We start from the raw sequence: 20,180 nt of genomic DNA, 5'->3' as shown, positions 1-20,180 counted from the left end.
GGCTGCCCCCTCTCTGAGCATTTGAGCAGAGAGGAGGACAAGGGAGTGGGTAGCTTTCCGGGCCAGGCTCCACAGGGGCCCGAGGAGACGGGAGTCCCTTCAGGCTGAGAGGCACAGCTCCCACTGGGTGAATCTCTGGTCTTCCTCCTGTTGTCTCCATCCTCCAGCAGCAGGGCTTCTGGTTGGGGAATGCCAGAGAGAGATCCCAAGGCGGAGTCTGCTCGGGGGCTGGTCCCACTCTCCTGGGAAGAGAGGTGTCTGCCTAGGAAGCCCATTTATCATCTGCTCTCCTCCTCCAGCTTTGTCTTAATTTTATTCCTCTTCAGGTCCCACTCCAGCTCATAGCTACACCCCTTCCCCACAGTATATGGTGATGTATTTTACAACTTAGAAAAATTCTGTATCCCTAAAACACGTAGTGTTTCTTTTGTGGAAAAAATATTTATGAGTGAGATTGTATGATATTGTGGCAGGAGGTTGGGTGGAGGACAGTAGAGAAGTACCAGTGAGTATAAATTTCATATTTTGTACCCAGCACATAGCTCAACAATTAGATATTGTTCAATTAAAAAAGAAAGAAAGAAATCACCTAGACCTGCATTCTGGTTTCATCTCTATTAGTAAAGAGCTACATGCACTCAGAGAGGCAGGTTTCCTCTCAGATTCCTCCTCTGTGAAGTAAAGGTTTCTACATTATGATCTTGAGTTTTTTTCCTACCTCCTGCTTCCTGATTTTAAATGTAGTATCTCCTGTAAATGTGTGATTGCAGAAATCCTCTGGTTCTGGGGAGTCTGAAGAAACAGAGTGTCACCTAAACATCAGTGTGTCATGGCTGGGAGATTCCTATACTGATGCCCCAATATGTTTTGGCCAGATACTAAAGCAGCCTAACTTCAGCCATGAAGTACAAACATTGCAGATATTTCAAACACTGCAATGCCTCTGTGATGCACAATGCCCCATGTCATTTCTCCTGCTTATTGGGAATGCCTCATCATTGTTGTATAAATATGCATACCCTGTTGCATTCCCCATTTATTTCTAGTTCTCATCCCTATGATTTACAGCCATTAGGACTTGGGGAAAAGAGGAATGAGAAGGAAAATATATTATTCTTAGCTTGTGAGGTTTACTAAAAGATGCTTACTCCTTGGAAGGAAAGTTATGACCAACCTAGACAGTGGTTTAAAAAGCAGAGACATTACTTTGCCAACAAAGGTCCGTCTAGTCAAGGCTATGGTTATTCCAGTGGTCATGTATGGATGTGAGAGTTGGACTATAAAGAAAGCTGAGCGCCGAAGAATTGATGCTTTGAACTGTGGTGTTGGAGAAGACTCTTGAGAGTCCCATGGATTGCAAGGGGATCCAACCAGTCCATCCTAAAGGAGATCAATCCTGGGTGTTCATTGGAAGGACTGATATTGAAGCTGAAACTCCAATACTTTGGCCACCTCATGCGAAGAACTGACTCATCTGAAAAGACCCTGATGCTTGGAAAGATTGAGGGCAGGAGGAGAAGGGGACAACAGAGGATGAGATGGTTGGATGGCATCACCGACTCAATGGACATGGGTTTGGGTGGACTCTGGGAGTTGGTGATGGACAGGGAGGCCTGGCGTGCTGAAGTTCATGGGGTCACAAAGAGTCAGACACAACTGAGCGACTGAACCAAACTGAACTGAACTGTGAGGTTTACAGAGGGAGAAGCCAGGCTTGTTAATATTCTGTTCAGGCACTGCTGTGTTATGGGAGACGTTCCCAATCTCTTTTTTTCCTCTTCCTTCCTTCCTGCTCTAGGCTGGATTAGGTGTCGCTCCTTATCCTTCTGTAAGCTTGTGTTCCTATCATTTAATGTGCCAGATTGTTTCCTTTTATTTATTTTATTATTATTGGCTGCACTAGATCTTTGTTGCTGGGCGGGTGGGGGGTTTTCTGTAGTTCTGGCAAGTGGGGGCTACTCTGCGTTGCAGTGCGTGAGCTTCTCACTGCGGTTAGGTGGCTTCTCTGTTGCAGGGCACAGGCTCTAGGGGCATGGGCTTCAGTAGTTGCGGCTCCTGGGCTCTAGAGTGTAGGCTAAGCAGTTGTGGCACACGGGTTTAGTTGCTTAGAGGCACTTAGGATCTTGCCAGACCAGGGATCAGACTCATGTCCCCTGCATTGGCAGGCGATTCTTACCCACTGTCCCACCAGCGAAGACCCCACGTTGTTTTCTAAGTTTCCGTTTCTGTGCCTGTATCTCTGACTGGCTGAAGTGCCCTCCTGTTAGGGACTGTGTTCTTAATTATGTTTGTTTCTAGCACAGTGCCTGGCATATCCGGAGGACTTTGTTGAATGAATAAATGAATGAATTTAATTGACCAAACTCTGAATAAAGAAACAATTTAATCAAAGCCTATCTGTTATTTACCTGAATACAATGTATTAATACAGTCGTTGAATCTTTGATCTATTTGAATGACTGTTTCTTAGCTGTTTGGGGCTGAAATACCTCTAAATTTGATTGCCTCCATGTTGAGACTGAGGAGTTTGAGTAAAGAACAGGTGTGGGAAATCCCTTTTCTTTCTTCAAAGCACCCAGACCACAGAGGCTGTTGCTATCTACCTATTAACAGCCACGACTCTTTAGAATGACTCAGTGACCATTTGTGATTCTGTTCAATTTCACTCCAAAGAATTTATCCCCGATTATTTTTTTTTTAATATTTATTTATTTGGCAGCGTTGGGTCTGACCGGTGGCATGCAGGATCTTTTATTGTGGCACCTGGGCTCAGTAGTTGAGGCTTAGTCACATGTGGGATCTTAGTTCTTTGATCAGGGATGAAACCCATATCCCCTGCATTGGAAGGCAGATTCTTAACCACTGGATCACCAGGCAAGTCCAAATGTATCACTTTTTCATTTCACTGTCTTCTCTTCCACTCTTTCCCTCTAAATTGTTCTATATTTCCAGTCCAGCATGTAAGTAACTTGGAAGGCATCATTTTGTCCTAACAAAGATCTGAAAAAGCAATAAATGAACAACTCTTAGACCCATCAGAGAACTGAGGTCAAAGGGCAAACTTCTATCACAAAAACTGGGGAAACAGTTAAGCTACAGAGAATCACACTTACTAAGCAGACACCTGCAAGAGAAATCCTCCTTTGAATCCAGCATCAAAGTATCAAAAAACTATATGTGTGGATAAGTCTGAAAATTAAAAATACCAAGAAGGCCAGTCTTAGAAGGAATCCCTCTAAGTGAGGAGTTTTACTTCCAGGAGCTCTGCCAGGTTCTCGCAGTGAAGATTAAAAAAAAATCCTGTTGCTTCCGGCAGGGAGGAGGGGGGCACTAGCAGTTGAATCAGGGTTTAGGAGAAACTTTTTTTTGGTGTTCTTTGGAAGGAATGATGCTAAAGCTGAAACTCCAGTACTTTGGCCACCTCACGCACAGAGTTGACTCATTGGGAAAGACTGATGCTGGGAGGGATTGGGGGCAGGAGGAGAAGGGGACAACAGAGGATGAGATGGCTGGATGGCATCACCGACTCGATGGACGTGAGTTTGGGTGAACTCTGGGAGTTGGTGGTGGACAGGGAGGCCTGGCATGCTGCGATTCATGGGGTCGCAGAGAGTCGGACACGACTGAGCGACTCAACTGAACTGAAGTGTGGTTTTATTAACCATTCAAGTACAGGAGGATCTGGGAGTGTTAGTCTCAGTTGTATCCGACACTTTGCAACCCCCATGGTCTGTAGCCCACCAGGCTCCTCTGTCCATGGCATTTCCCAGCAAGAATACTGGATTAGTTTGCCATGCCCTCCTCCAGGGGTTCTTCCCGACCTGGGGATCGAAACTGGGTTTCCCGCATTGCTGGCGGATATTTTACCATCAAAGCCACCAGGGAAGTAGCATCCAGGAAGATGTGGGCAAAATCAGGATTTCAAAGTTTCAGCATCTTAACAGTATGAAGGAAGTCCCTACATACTCTCCTCAAAAATGCTTTTCTGCAGCTTTTGATATGAGCAAATCATATTCTTCTTTAGCTTGTTGATGTGGTGGATTACGCTGAATGATTTTCTGATATTAAACCAGTCTTGCATACCCGGGATAAATCCCACTTGGTCATGGTGTATCTTTCTTCTTATGCTTGATTAGATGTGCTAATGTTTTGTTGAGGATTTTTGCATGGACATTTGAAAGATATTAGTCTGTAGTTGTCTTTTCTTGTAATGTCTTTTGTTTTGATATTAGGGTAATGCAGGCCTCATAGAATGAGTTAGGAAGTATTCCCTCTGCTTCTGTTTTCTGGAAGAGACTGTGGAAAACTGGTAGAATTTCTTCTTTAAATGTTTGGTAGAACTCACCAGTGAACCCATCTGGGCCTGGTGCTTTCTGTTTGGGTATTTTATTCATTACTGATTTGATTTCTTTAACAGATATAGGCCTATTCAGATTGTCTATTTCTTCTTGTTTAAGTTTTGGTAGATTTCTAATCTACCAAATAGAATTGGTCCATTTTATCAGGGTTATCAAATTCATAGATATAATAGTAGTTCATAATATTACTTTATTATTCTGTCAACATCCCTGGGATTAGTTGTTATGGTCTCTGCTTCTTCCTTAAAATTTGTAATTTCTCTCTCTCTCTCCACCACCTCCCCCCACTTCTCTCTGTCCCATGAACCTCATGGGAGATTTCTCAATTTTACTGATCTTTTCAAACATCCAGCTTTGGTCTGGTTGATATTCTTTATTAATTTCCTGTTTTCAATTGTGTTGATCTTTGCTCTGGTTTTTATTTGTTCTTTTCTTTCTCTTACTTTGAATTTAACTTGCTCTTCTTTTTTCTGGTTTTCTAAGATGAAATCTTAGATTATTGATTTTAGATCTTCCTTCCTTTCTAACATGTGCATTCGTTGCTACAAACTTGCCCCCATGCACTGCTTGTGCTGCAGCCCACAAAGTTTAATACATTTTATTTTTACTTCCATTTAGTTCAAAATATTCCATTTCTCTAAATCCTTTTTCATTTGACCATGTGTGATTGAGAAATTATTATTTAATTTCCAAGTATTTTAGGATTTTCCAGTTGTTTCTGTTATCGATTTCTATAGTTTTATTCCATTGTGGTTTGAGAGCAGACATTGTAAGGTTTTTATTCTTTAAAACTTGGTAAGGAGTGTTTTATGGCCCAGACTGTGATCTATCTATCTTGGTGAATATTCCATGTCAGCTTGAAAAGAACATGTATTCTGTTGCTGTTGGATGAAGTAGACTATAGATGTCACAGATGCAGTTGACTGATGGTGTTGTTGAGCTCAACTAGAATCTTACTGATTTTCTGCCTGATGGATCTGTCTGTTACTGATGGAGGCTATCGAAGTCTTTAGCTATAATAGTGGATTCTTTTATTTCTCCTTGCCTTTCTATCAAGTTTTGCTTCATGTATATTTTGACACTCTATTGTTAGGTGCATTCACATTAAGGATTGTTATGTCTTTGGAAAAATTATGCAGAATTGACTTTTTTTTTTCCATTGCATGTTGCCCCTCTGTAATCCGGATAATTTTCCTTACTCTGAAGTCTGCTTTGTCTGAAATTAATATAAGCATCCCATCTTTCTAGTTTTAGTGTTAGCATATTTTTCTCTACACTTTTACTGCTTGTCTATATCTACATTGCCTTTTTTTCCCCCCCAAACATCATGCAGTTGAGTGTTGTTTGTTTTTATCCAGTTTGACAGTCCCTGCCTTTCAGTTGGAGTATTTCAACCACTGATGTTTTAATTATTATTTATATAGTTGAGTTATAAATCTAAAATATTTGTTACTGTACTGTACTCATTGCCTTGTTCTTTGTTTCTTGTATTGACTTCCACTTTTTCTGGCTTCTGTGGGTTTAATTGAACACTTTATATGATTTCATTTTTAACCTCTGTTGGCATATAAGTTTTACTTCTTCTTTTTCTTTTTGTACTTTCTAAGTAGCTGTCCTTTGGTTTACAAAGGGCAACTAAGCCTGTGCACCAAAACTGCTGAACCCACCTGCTGCAACTAAGACAGTGCAGCCACATAAACAAATAACAAGAACTTAAAAATAAACTAATCCAAGTCCTTTTTCTAATAACACTGTATCACTTCACAGGCAGTACAAGTACTCAATAGCAATGTCACCCCAACCCCTCCCTCCCATCCTTCATAATACTGCTTTCATTCACTTCACTTATCAAGAAGTTATCATCACTACATACATTTTGGCTAGTATCATTTGGAACAAATTGTTATCTGTCGCATCAAATGGGCTTCTCTGTGGCTCAGACGGTAGACACCTGCAATGTAGGAGACCTGGGTTTGATTCCTGGGTTGGGAAGATTCCCTGGATAAGGGAATGGCTACCCACCCCAGTATTCTTGCCTGGAGAATTCCATGGACAGAGGAGCCTGGTGGGCTACAGTCCATGGGGTCACAAAGAGTCATACACGACTGAGTGACTTCACTCCAGAGTTTTTGTTGGACCAAATGAGAATAAGTAATCTTAGAATGTCATTTGTCTCTAATCTGAATGAAATAGTCAAATTTCATAGCAATATAATTAATATAGTTTTCACTGAAGAATCAGAAAGTGGTTTGTGCTTATATTTACTAGTGGATAAGCTCCAGGATGACATTCTGGCTGTCCAGAGTCTAAATAGTTACTGGTCCATAGTCGATGTTCAATAAAGAACTGTTGAATATATAGACCTTCTTTCAAAAAAATAAGTAAAGGATTTTAATTTGCCTTTTTAAAAAATTTGTCTTATTTTATTCCTTCTCTGAAGCTATTTTCTTTATGCAAATCTTAGTCTTTGAATTCTATCATTTCTTTTCTTTCTGGAAAAAAAAAACAACCTTCCTAAATGCATATCTTGCAAGGCCCAAGTTTCCTCAATTTTGTTTGTCTGAGAAAGTTGTTATTTCTCTTTTTACTTCTGAAGAATAATTTTCTTCCACAAAGAACCCTGGTTTGGTGGGATTTTCTTTCCTTTCACACTTTAAGTATTTTACCTCACTTTCTTCTTTTTTTTTTTTTTACAATTCTTATTCTTCATCTTCTGCAGGTAAAATGTTTTACCTTCAGGATTCTTCTTTTTTAGAATTGTAATTCAGTTTTTTCACAATCAATCTTGAAACCATACAATTAAAAATTTTTTTAATTGGAGTATAATTGCTTTACAATGTTGTTAGTGTCTGCTGTACAACATCTTGAATCAGCTATCTATATATATACACATATCCCTTCCCTCTCGAGGTTAGGCCTCTTTTAAGATTCTCTTTTTTTTCCTTTGGTATTTTGTAGCTTGGGTATGAGATGCCTATGCATAAATTTTTAAAAATATTTTTCCTGCTTGTTGTTCTGTTAGTTTCCTACATATGTGGTTTGGTGTCTATCATTTATTTTTGAAAATCTGAAGTCATTATTTCCTCGAATACTTCTTTTTCCTCTCTTTTCCTTTTCTCTCTGGTATTCCCCTTGTGTTTATGTTACTTCTTTTTTCAATTGTCCCACAGTTCTTGAATATTCTGTTCTGCCCTTTTAATTCTTTTGTTTTCCCCTTTGTTCTTAGGTTTCTAAGTTTCTGTTGACATTGATTCAAGCTCACTGATGCTTCCCCTTCCGCTGATTCTATTCATGAGGGCAGGAAAAGCATCCTTTATTTCTGTTACATTGTGGGGTTTTTTGTTACTAGAATTTCTTTTTAATTTTTTTCTTGAAGTGTCCATCGCCCTGCTTACATTTCCCATCTGTTCTTGCATGTTGCCCACTTTTCTATTAGAATCATTAGCATATTATTCCTAGTTGTTTTAAATTCCCAATGTGATAAGTCCAACATCTCCACCACATCTGTGTCTCATTCTGGTGCTGGCTCTATCTCTTAAAACTCAATGAGTGTTTTTGGTTTTGGTCTTTTAGGATGCCATATAATTTTGTGCTTAAAGTTAGACATAATGTAACTGGTAAAGGAAACTGAGCTAAGTAGGTGTTTAGGGTGAGGTTTTATTTTTGTCTGGCTAGGAGAAGTTGTTTACTGTAGCGGTTGCTGTCAGAGACTAAAATTCCCTTGTTGTGCTTGTTTATCTATTCTCTGTTGTCTTTGGGTTTCCCTTGAGACTTCTTTGTCAATAAAGTATAATACCTTCTCTGTCGACTTTCCTGGTGGTTCAGACAGTAAAGAATCTGCCTGCAATGCAGGAGACCCAGGTTCAATCCCTGGGTTGGGAAGATCCCCTACAGAAGGAAATGGCAACCCACTCCAGTATGTTTTGTTCGGAGAATCCCATGGACAGAGGGATTTTAACATTTTCTGCTATTGATACTTCCCATTACATATCTCTTCCTTCCGGGTAAAGTTTATATCTTTTTACTGGTTCTCACCTCTAATTCATAATAGAATCTCTTTTGGGGAGCTTTAAAATATATGTTTGGTCTGTAGAAAATTATTAAAATGAACAGAAGTTAGGATATCTCACCATAGAAGTGATAACTATAAAACAAGAACCAAAAGGAAATTTTAGAACTGAAAATCCCATTATCTGAAATTAAAAATTCACTTGAATGTTATTAACAGAGTTTGAACACTGCAGAAGACATAATGAGCGAACTTGAAGAGAGATTTGATAGATCTAAAGAGCATTCCATCTGAAGAGCAGAGGTTAAAAAAAACTGAAAGAAAACAGGGAACAGAGTCTTGGTGACCTTCGGGACAACACCATGGAATATGTTTGGAATTGAAGACTGAAAAGAAATAACTAACAAATGAGAAAAAAAATGGCTGTAATTTTCTCAAATGTAGTACAAAACACCAATTTACAAATTCGAAAAGCTTAGAAAGTCCCAAAGAAAGATAAATATAAAGAAAACACCACCTGGGCACATCATAGTAACAAAGAGAAAATTTTGTGCATAAAAAAAATTTTTTTTGCATTCAAAAGACCAATGAATGACCTGGCTTAAACAATGGAGCTAAGAATTAAAGTGGTGAAAGAAACCTGTTGACTCATTACTCATTCATACCAAGTGAAAATATTGTTAAAAAACAAAGGCAAAATGAAGAAATTGTGGCAAATCATATATTCTGAATAAAGCTACAACAATGAATGTAACTAGAATAAACACGTCAATTATAAGGCTGAAATTCTCAAACTGGAAAAAAGCAAGCTGAAATTATAAGCTGTCTACAACATGCTCAGTCAGTCACGTCCCCCTCTTTGGGACCCATGGACTGAAAAGAAAAACCAATAATCTCAACCATTCCACTGAAAGTAGCATCAAAAACATTTGGGAATGCATTTACAAAAGATGTATACAATCTGTACATAGAAAGCTTACCAAATGTTGTTAAGATTAAGTAAGAAAGGTCTAATATAAAACCACCTCATTGATTGTAAGACTCAATATTGTTAAAATGTCAATTCTTGTCAATCATCACTTTCAATGCAATATCGATTAAAATCCCAGGACTTTTTAAACTAAATATTTTATATAAAGCTTATATCGAAACACAAACAATTTCAGAGGAAAAAGAGAACAATTGGAGGACTTAAACTACCTGATTTCAACACTCACTATAAAGCTACGGTAATCAAGGCAACAGGCTTCCCAGGCGGCTTACTGGTGAAGAATCTGCCTGCCAGTGCAGGAGCAGCAGGAGACGCAGTTCCATCTCTGTGTCAGAAAATCTGCTAGAGGAGGAAATGGCAACCCAGTCCCGTATTCTTGCCTGGGAAATTCCACAGCCAGAGGAGTCTGGCGGACTCCAGTCCATGGGGTCGCTAAGAGTGGAACACGACTGAGCACACACACACACAATCAAGGCAACGTGGTATTGGTACAGGAGAGAAAATGAATAGATCCATGGAACACAATATAGTGTCCAGAAATGGAACATATAGACGGTCAATTGAATTTCAACAAAGGCAGTAATATTATTCAATGGGAAAAGAAAGTGTTTTCAATAAATGATATTGGAACCGCTGGATAAACATATGGAGGAAAAAGGAATTTTAATTCCTACCACACCGGCCTCACAAAACTGATACAAAAGGGTGGAGCTGGAGGCTCCCGGTTCCTGTCTCCCCTGCCCAGTCCCCAGCCCACAGTCGCCCTAGCCTTGTAGGACCTAGTCTTGTGCCGCTCACCCAATACTGGACTCCCCACAACCTAAGTCCAGCAGAGCGCGGATGTTTCGGGACAGCTGGACGAGCCCGACCCACGTGGGGACCTCCTCCTCCCGGCCGGTTTGGTTTCCTATGCCAATTAGCCGCCAGCAGTTCTGTTTCCCAAAGGCTTTAAAGACTCTACAGGGAAGAAAAATCTCCAAGAAAGGCTGAATGGAGTGGATTCCTCTAGCTTGCCTGACTGCAAGAGCAGCAGTAGGGTCGAGAGGAGTTAGTATGAAGTCCTGCGTGTGAAAGTCAGACGTTGACCCTGGCATTACTGCAACACACAGGTAGTGATGGAGGAGATCCGAAGCCTATTTGTGACCTGAATTCAGACCCACCGATGGCAGTCTCTGTGACCTTCATCCTGTCGACCCACCTATTCACTGAGTATCTGCTCCAGTCAGGCACCTGGCTACTAAGATGCTAAGAGCAAACCTCTGATTCAACAACTTTCCCCTGGCACAGAGCTGCCACGTGACTCTGGAGGCAGTGATACCCCTCCCCTGCACCCACACTGTCAATAAGCATGGGAGGAGCAGAAGCTGAGAGCCAGTAGAAGACGGTAGTCAGAGGACTAGAGGTAGCTCAGGAGGGTCGTTGCCCCTGAGAAGGAATCTGGTTCAAGAAGAACCTTTAATGCCAACTCTGCGTGCTTCGGCCTTCCCAGGTGGCTCCCTGGTAAACAATCAGTCTGGCAATGCAAGAGATGCAGGAGAGGAGAGTTCCATCCCTGGTCGGGAAGATTCCTGGAGGAGGAAATGGCAGGCTACTCCAGTATTCTTGTCTGGGAAAGCCCATGGACAGAGAAGGCTGGTGGGCCGCAGTCCATGGGGTCAGCAAAGAGTCGAACACGACTGGGCGACTGAGCACGCACGCGGGCTGCGTTCAACTCGCTGTCGAGAGGGAGACGGAGATACTTATTTTTCAGGCACTGATTGAGCAATTTCCTGAGTAAGACAAGGCGGGGCCACCTCCGCCTGCTTTCTCCGAAAGCTTAAGTACAGTGCGCCGGAGCGGCGGTATACAGAAGAGCTCCGCGGCGGTATACAGAAGAGCTCCGCGGCGGTATACAGAAGAGCTCCGCGGCGGTATACAGAAGAGCTCCGCGGCGGTATACAGAAGAGCTCCGACGTCTGGCCATCAGAGGCCGGCTTTCCAAGTTCCACGGACGACCGTGAAGATTCCTCATGACCATCAACCTGCGGGGACCTCGACAGCGAACGCTGCCCGACCGCAAGGGGCAGCACGGACGGAGGGCACCGGCCTCCTCGATTGCCGGTGGCCCCAGACTTCGGTTCGGGTACCTCGTCTTCGTCATGGGTGTCGTGTTGCGGGTGAGTACCACCGCGGGTACCACTCCGCAAGGCGCGCCGGGTGGCCGGTAAATGGCGGCGGGAAAAGGCCCGGCGGTGTGCATGCCCGGGTCAGCTGCGGCCGGGGCCTGTCCGAGCGCGATCTACCGTGGGCTGAATGAGGAGGAGGAACAGGTTCAGGGCCTGGCAGGACTGACCCGGGCCCAGAGGGAGAAGAACCCGTGTTCTCCGTCCCGGTTCTAGGTTGTCTGGCTGTCCCAGAAGTAAATTTCAAAGGAAAAATAATAGAAAACTCCTTTGCAAGCCTCTCAGCTCCCCTTCCTTCCCTCCTCCTCCCTCCCGTCTCCCTTCTTCCTTTCCCTCTCTCCTCTCCTTTTATGTTGAGATTCTAGAATATGCTCATCGCATCTATTCTTGCCCTCGATTTTTACAGAAAAGTAGCTTTCCCACTCTCCCTTGCATTCAGCACCCCTTCTGGGCTGCTGTCGGTCATTTTGCAAATTCCTTCCACATTCTTCTGCAGCAACCCACAGGGCTTACAGGGTAAATCCCCAGTAATCAGGTGGCTAGCCTCAGGGGCTCTGTCTAGTTCAGGAGGAAAGGGTCTGAAGATGTTATTTTGATTTCTGTTTTGAGTCTGAAACAGGTGTGGCATGCATCCTGAAAAAACTATTTAATGGCTGCCCTGAACTCCAGGCGGAAGGGTCTACGGTTAGCCTAGCTGTGTTTTTACTTGTAAAAACAACTACCCACAGCCACACAAATCTTAGAAGAAACAGGTCTCAGAGCTCAGGAAGACCTTGAGAACAAGTCTGACACTATGGCTTTGTCAAAGCTGATGGGGTTTAGAGTAAAAGAGAAACCCTGTATGATGTTACTTACACTTACACGTGCAATATAAAAATTACAACAAACTAGTGAGTAACACACAAAAAAGAAGCAGACTCAGGGATACAGAGAACAACCTGGTGGTTACCAGTGAGGAGAGGGAAGCAGGGAGGGGCAAGATAGGGATGAGGGGAAAAGAAGAGTTATTGTGAGATTATATGAAATCCTGTGTATGAATCACTTGAAAATTGTAAAGCAGTATAGAATTTAAAGAATCTTTTGTTCAAAAAAAAAAGAAAAGAAACGGTGCAGCTTTTAGGGCCCATTTGTCCCCAGGGAGGAAAGAGTAGTGTTGTTTTGGGTGACCTATCAAGGGAGAGTGAAAATCAAACTAGACCCTAAAACAGTTACATCAGCTCCAGGAAGTAACCTGGGCACACAGCAAGGTCCAACTAGACTCTGCAAACCCAGCTAACAGTATTGCATCACTTTCCGGGTGTAAGTGCTAAGAAGCACGAAAGGAAATCCCCACTCGGGACTCATCTCTGAACTTCACCAGCTTGGTAGCGGTGGACAAATTGCTGAGCCGAACTGAAGACACTTCCACAACCCATCGTCCGTTCTCAGTTGCTTTCTTTCTTTTAATTGGCCAAGGCTCAAAGGCTGCAGGAATCAAGGTTCCCAACCTAGGATCCAACCTTGACCCCTTCAGTGAAAGTGCAGCATCCTAACCACTGAACCCCAAGGGAAGTTCCCTCGTTTCCCTCTCTCTTTTGTCCCATGCTGCTGCTCCACCGCAGCCCTCCTGTCTCCCTCCTCTGTCTCTCTCTCTCTCTCACACACCCCCAAGCCACCCTCCACACACACATGCCACAAGTCTGTGAGTGGCAAAGTCTCACATCTCCACCGCACCCTGGTGCACCCCAGTGTTTGTCTCTCAAACAGCCTGCAATGGAGATTACACACCAGGAAGCCTCCTCCTCGTCCATCCCAGCCCCACCCCCCTACTCCGGTTACTTTGACTTCGTTCTTGTGATCCTGGCACTGTGGGACTTTTCCCTCCATGTCCACACCTGTTCCCTGCCACTGGGAGTCTTGTCCCATCTGCCTTGCAGCCCTTCCAGGCTCTTTTCACCTTGGTAACTTTATGGGAATCTCTGTCGCTGCCTCAGGTTTCTGTGGCCAGAACTGCCCTGAGGAAAGGAAGGACCTGGCCTTGTCCCCGGTGCCCCACAGCCCCTGCACAGGGCTACTCAGCAGGCTGCAGACAGGACTCCCCCTGAATGCGTGGGTGGTGTGGGTTCTAAGATGCCTGCACTAATGTTACTGTTTTGTCCTGCTCTGAGAGGAATGGGGGTATTGATCTGGGTGGTGGGAAATGTGACCAGCAAGCTGGGGGCAGAACAGAGATAACTGGATGTCAGTGCTGAGGGATTGCCCAGGTCCATAGAAGACTATTTCAAGTTTTCATCTGATGTTACCAAAGATTTTTTAAACCTACATGTGTAGTGTTAAAAGTGTCAATTCATCAGGAAGACATCTTAACCATAAATATATTGTGCCTAATAAAAGAGCTTTAAAAATACATAAAGCACAAATTGATGAAATCAAAGGACTATCATATCACCCTTTAATGAAAATGAAAAAGACTAGTAACATTATTGAGCTTCCCCAGTGATTCAGTGGTAAAGAATCTGTCTGCCAATGCAGGAGACACAGGTTAGATCCCTAGGCTGGGGAAGATCCCTGGAGGAGGAAATGGCAACCCACTCCAGCATGCTTGCTGGAATATCCCATAGAGGAGCCTGGCAGGCTACAGTCCATGGGGTCACAGAGTCTCTCACAACTTAGCCACTAAACAACAGCAAAAGTTAACGCTGTCAACCATAATGGGAATTCCTCTGACCGTTCAGTGGTTAGGACCCTGCTGTCTTATGGAGGGCACAACAGGTTCACTGGGTGAGGAACTAACATTCTCGAAGCTGCACAGAGAGACCAAATTAGAAAAAAAGAAAAATCAACCATCTTGATTTAATTGACATTCAGAGAGCACGCTTGCAACATCTAATGAAGACTCATTCTTTTTTGATGAATGTGATACTTCCACTAAGATAGACCACATTCTAGACCATTTAAAAAGTGTAAATAAGTTTAAAAGCAATGAAATCATATAAACTCTGTTCTCTGACTTTAATGAAATTACATTGCTAGTCAAGAATGATCTCTAGAAAAAGACTCCAAAATTTGAATATTAAGCAACATCCTTCAAATCATTATGGTTCTTAGATGAAATCAAAAGAATTTTTTTTTTGAATTTCAAAACAAATAGTGATGAATATATACTAAATGGAAACTTGTGAAAAGCTGCTAACACAGTGCTTAAACTGCAGTTTTCAATTAAAGTGTGCTACTGCTGCTGCTGCTGCTAAGTCGCTTCAGTCATGTCCGACTCTGTGCGACTCCATAGAAGGCAGCCCACCAGGCTCCCCCATCCCTGGGATTCTCCAGGCAAGAACACTGGAGTGGGTTGCCATTTCCTTCTCCAATGCATGAAAGTGAAAAGTGAAAGTGAAGTCGCTCAGTCGTGTCCAACTCTCAGTGACCCCATGGACTGCAGCCTACCAGGCTCCTCTGTCCATGGGATTCTCCAGGCAAGAAGAGTACTCGAGTGGGGTGCCATCGCTTTCTCCGAATTAACGTGTGAATGCATGCTAAGTCACTTCAGTCTTGTCCTACCCTTTGTAACCCTATGGACTGTAGCTCGCCATGCTCCTCTATCCAAGGGGTTCTCCAGGCAAGAATGGAGTGGGTTGTGCCCTCCCCCAGGGAATCTTCCTGATCCAGGGACTGAACCCACATCTCTTTAAGTCTCTTGCATTGGCAGGTGGGTTCTTTACCACTGGTGCCACCTGGGAAGCTCTTCCAATTAAAGATGTTCTATTAAAAGAATAGGGGGTTGGGAGAAATGGGGAGTAAAATTTTTTTTAATTAAAGAAAAAAAAGCGACCTGAAGATTCACATTTTTAAATCACCATAAAATAAGTGCAAATTGAACTCAAAAGAATAGGGAAAAAATAATAATATGAGTAGAAATCAATGAAATAGAATACAAATAATGAAAGGAATTGACACACCAAGTGTTGATTCTCTGAAATGATTAACAAAATTAACAAACCAAATTTTAAAAGAAAAAAGGCCCAAAACCAAAAAGTACCAATATCAACAATTAATGATAAGATATTATAACAAACTCTGCAGCCATAGAAAGGACAATAAGGGGAACTTAGGAATAATTTCATGCTGATAAATTTGACAACTTGAATAAAATGGACAAATTCCTTGAAAATATTATTTAGCAAAAGAGATACAAGATGAAAATAAAATCTGATTAATCCTGTATCTTTTTGTGAATTAGAATTCATCACTTAAAATCTTACAGCAATGAAAACTGCAGGCCCATGTAGTTTCATTGAAGAATTCTATAAATATTCATAGAAAAAATAATATCAGTCATATACAGATTCTTTCAGAAAATATGAACAGGCAACAGTTCTTCACTGTTTTATAAAGCCAGCACAACCCTGGTATCCAAAACTTACAATGACATTACCAAAAAAAAAAGAAAATACCAATGGACATCTATTATAAATATACATGCAAAAATCCTTCATTAAGGGACTCCCCTGGTGGTCCAGTGGTTAACACTCTCCCTTTCCAACACAGGGCTTCCCTGGTGACTCAGATGGTAAAGAATCTGCCTGCAGTGGGGGAGACCCAGATTTGATCCCTGGGTTGGGAACATCCCTTGGAGAAGGGAATGGGTACCCACTCCATTATTCTTGCCTGGAAAATTCCATGGACAGAGGAGCCTGGCTGGCTACAGTCCATGGGGTCGCAAAGTCAGACACAACTGAGCAACTAACACTTTCACTTGCATAGTTTGAAATCAGGAAGCAAGATGCCACCAGCCTTCCTTATCTTTTTTAAAAAATTACTTTGGCTCTTCGGAGTCTTTTGTGGTTCTGTAAAAAGTTTAATTATTTGTCCTATTTCTGTGAAAAGTGCCATTGAAATATGGATAAAACTTGCATCAAATCTATAGATTTCTATGGGTATATGGACATTTAAAAATATTGATTATTCAAATCCATAAGCATGGACTGCTTTCCCATTTATTTGTGCAGTTTTCAATGTACAGGTCTTTGACCTCCTTGGCTAAATTTATTCAACTTATTCATAGGAATTTTAATTTTTTCATGCCATTGTAAATTAAATTGTTTTCTTATTTCTCTTCCTGCTGGTTTGTTATTCATGTAAAGAAATGCACCATATGTTTTCATATTGATTTTTATATCCTGTAACTATACTGGCTTCATTTATTAGTCTTAAGAGGTTTTTTTTAAAATGGAGTGTTTAGCATTTTGACGGTGGTGTTGGAGAAGACTCTTGAGAGTCCCTTGGACTGCAAGGAAATCTAAAGCAGTCCATTCTGAAGGAGATCAGCCCTGGGATTTCTTTGGAAGGAATGATGCTAAAGCTGAAACTCCAGTACTTTGGCCACCTCACGCAAAGAGTTGACTCATTGGAAAAGACTCTCATGCTGGGAGGGATTGGGGGCAAGAGGAGAAGGGGACGACAGAGGATGAGATGGCTGGATGGCATCACTGACTCGATGGATGTGAGTGTGAGTGAACTCTGAGAGTTGGTGATGGACAGGGAGGCCTGGCGTGCTGCGATTCATGGGGTCGCAGAGAGTCGGACACGACTGAGCGACTGATTTGATCTGATACATAATATCATGTCACCTGCAAAATGTGACACTTTTACTTCCTCCTTTCCAAGTTGGATGCTTTTTATTTCTTTTTCTTACCTAATCGCTCTGGCTGGGACTTCCAATACTATGTTAAATAAAGATGACAAAAGTGAGTGTCTGTATCTTGTTCCTGATCTTAGAGGAGATAATTTCAGCTTTTCAGTATAGAATGTGGTGTTTGCTGTGGCCTTGTCACATAGGGTTGTATATGTTGAGGTGTATTTCCTCTGTGTCTGCTTTGTTGAGAGTTGTATCGTAAATCAATATTGAATTTGTCAAATGCTTTTTTTGTACCCATTGAGATGATCATATGACTTTGTTCTTCATTTTATTAATGTGGTATATCACACTGACTGATTTGTGATTTTTTTTTTGATTTGTAAATTTTGAACCATAGTTTGCATCCTTAGAATAAATCCCACTGATTATGTTGTATGGTCCTTTTAATGTATTGTTGAATTCAGCTTTCTAAAATTTTGTTGATGACTTTTGCATTTGTGTTCATCAAGAATATTGGCCTATAAATTTCTTTGTGTGTGTATGTGGCTGAGTTCTAGTCGACCTGAATGTAGGCACTGAGATCTTCCCCTTTGGGATAGTGTTACTGAAAGTGTGGGTGTGGGTCTGGCTGCTCTCTGCCCAAAAGCCAATAAGCAGGCCAGGTTGGTGGTAAGGAAAGTTTGCTTTATTTCAGATGCGGACAACTGGGGGGCGAGAGTGGTGAACATCTCTCCGAAGGCCGACTCCCCGCCCCCACCGGCAACCTGTGGGCAAGAGCTTTTATAGACAGAAGTGAGGAGGGAGCCACATATAGAAACAGCAGAGTCAGCTCTGATAGTCATCTTCAAATTGGTCATCGGTGGTCTGACCAGCATCATCTTGATTGTTTTAGGTACAGTTCCAGGGTCCATTTGTTTCCATTTCTCTGAGGCCAGTTCTTGGAATTGTGGCACCTCATATCCTGGGTACAGTCTGGTCATCATGTAGTTAACTTCTCCACTTGGGGTATCTGTAAGGCAGCTCAGCATGAAGATGCTCAACATCACTCATTATCAGAGAAATGCAAATCAAAACCACAGTGAGGTACCATCTCACACGGGTCAGAATGGCTGCTATCAAAAAGTCCACAAACAATAAATGCTGGAGAGGGTGTGGAGAAAAGGGAACCCTCTTACACTGTTGGTGGGAATGCAAACTAGTACAGCCACTATGGAGAACAGGGTGGAGATTCCTGTAAAAACTGGAAGTCGAACTGCCATACGACCCAGCAATCCCACTGCTGGGCATACACACCAAGGAAACCAGAATTGAAAGAGACATGTGTACTCGAATGTTCATCGCAGCACTGTTTACAATAGCTAGGTCACGGAAGCAACCTAGATATCCATCAGCAGATGAATGGATAAGAAAGCTGTGGTACATATACACAATGGAATATTACTCAGCTATTGAAAAGAGTGCATTTGAATCAGTTCTAATGAGGTGGATGAAACTGGAGCCTATTATACAGAGTGAAGGAAGTTAGAAAGAAAAACACCAATACAGTATACTAACACATATATATGGAATTTAGAAAGATGGTAACGACAACCCTGTATGCGAGACAGAAAAAGAGACATAGATATAAAGAACAGACTTTTTGACTCTGTGGGAGAAGATGAGGGTGGGATGATTTGAGAGAATACCATTGAAACATGTATATTATCATAGTTAACTAGATTGCCAGTCTAGGTTCGATGCATGAGACAGGGTGCTCAGGGCTGGTGCAGTGGGATGACCCTGAGAGATGGGATGGGGAAGGAGGTGGGAGGGGGTTCAGGATGAGGAACACATGTACACCCATGGCTGATTCATGTCAATGTATGGCAAAACCCACTACAATATTGTAATTAGCCTCCAATTAAATTAATTAAAAAAAAAGACAGCTCACAGGATATGGCTCAGAATATTATCTATAGCCCTTGAGAAAGAACTAAAGATCGTTGACTAAGTTTAATGACTACATTATTATTGTTTGGTCTCCTTTGACTATTTTCCTTTGTTTCTGCATTTCTCACTTCTTTGATGAAACTTATTCTTGGACTGAAGTTTTCCATAGACAAGAGGCAGGCAGAGGACATAGTGGGGGCGAGGGCAAGGACCATAGTGTCCTGCTCCGTTGCAATAGGACAGGTCTTGGCACATGCTCAACTACTGGGAACTCTTAAAAAATACAGTAAGCTGCTTCAACAATCCCAAGAGTTTGAGAGATGACTAAGAGCAGGGGTAGGGCTGAATGAAAAATTCATTTCCTACACAAGGCCTCTCCTTCAAGACTGGGAGAGAGGTGGTTGTTTCATCTACCGTGTAGAAACAAACACAGAGAGTCAAGCAAAATGAAGAAACAGAGAAACCTGTTCCAAGTGACTAAATGAGATAAAGCCTTAGGAAGAAACCTTAATGAAATGGAGATAAATAATTTAGTTGATAAAGAGTTCAAAGTAATGGTCATAAAGAAGCTTGCTGAACTGGGGAGAAGAATGGATGAACACAGTGAGAACTTCAACAAAGAGATGGAAAATATAAGAAACTGTCAAATAGAAGCCACAGAGCTGAAACATACAATAACTGAACTGACAAACAATAGAAGGGTTCAGCAGCAGACTAGGTAAAGTAAAGAAAGGATCAGTCATCTCAAAGACAAAGCAGTGGAAACTTCCCTGGTGGTCCAGTGGTTAAGACTCCAGCTTACAATGCAGAGGAAAGTGAAAGTGAAAGTCGCTCAGTCGTGTCGGACTATTTGGGACCCCATGAACTGTGTGGATCACAATAAACTGTGGAAAATTGTGAAAAAGATGGGAATACCAGACCACCTGACCTGCCTCTTGAGAAACTATATGCAGGTCAGGAAGCAACAGTTAGAACTGGACATGGAACAACAGACTGGTTCCAAATAGGAAAAGGAGTACGTCAAGGCTGTGTATTGTCACCCTGCTTATTTCACTTCTATGCAGAGTACGTCATGAGAAATGCTGGGCTGGAAGAAGCACAAGCTGGAATCAAGATA

The 20,180-nt window shown here is 42.0% G+C and overlaps 1 protein-coding gene across 3 annotated transcripts in view; it reads left to right on the top strand.

Annotated features, from left to right (window-relative positions):
• Window positions 1–20,180, top strand: part of LOC113897298 (tumor necrosis factor receptor superfamily member 10A-like) — a 72,969-nt gene that overhangs the window by 23,728 nt on the left and 29,061 nt on the right. The window contains exon 1 of one of the 3 annotated variants that reach the window (XM_027549907.1): window positions 10,999–11,514. The exons of the other annotated variants lie outside the window; for them this stretch is intronic. Within the exon in view, the coding sequence (XP_027405708.1) occupies window positions 11,368–11,514 (147 nt within the window). The 5' untranslated portion in view covers window positions 10,999–11,367. Of the gene's footprint in view, window positions 1–10,998; window positions 11,515–20,180 lie in introns of those variants that run through there. 3 annotated transcript variants of the gene reach the window in all.

Source organism: Bos indicus x Bos taurus, chromosome 8, assembly GCF_003369695.1.
Source record: "Bos indicus x Bos taurus breed Angus x Brahman F1 hybrid chromosome 8, Bos_hybrid_MaternalHap_v2.0, whole genome shotgun sequence".
NCBI classification, from domain to species: Eukaryota; Metazoa; Chordata; class Mammalia; order Artiodactyla; family Bovidae; genus Bos; species Bos indicus x Bos taurus.
This window is presented reverse-complemented; position numbering and strand designations above follow the sequence as displayed.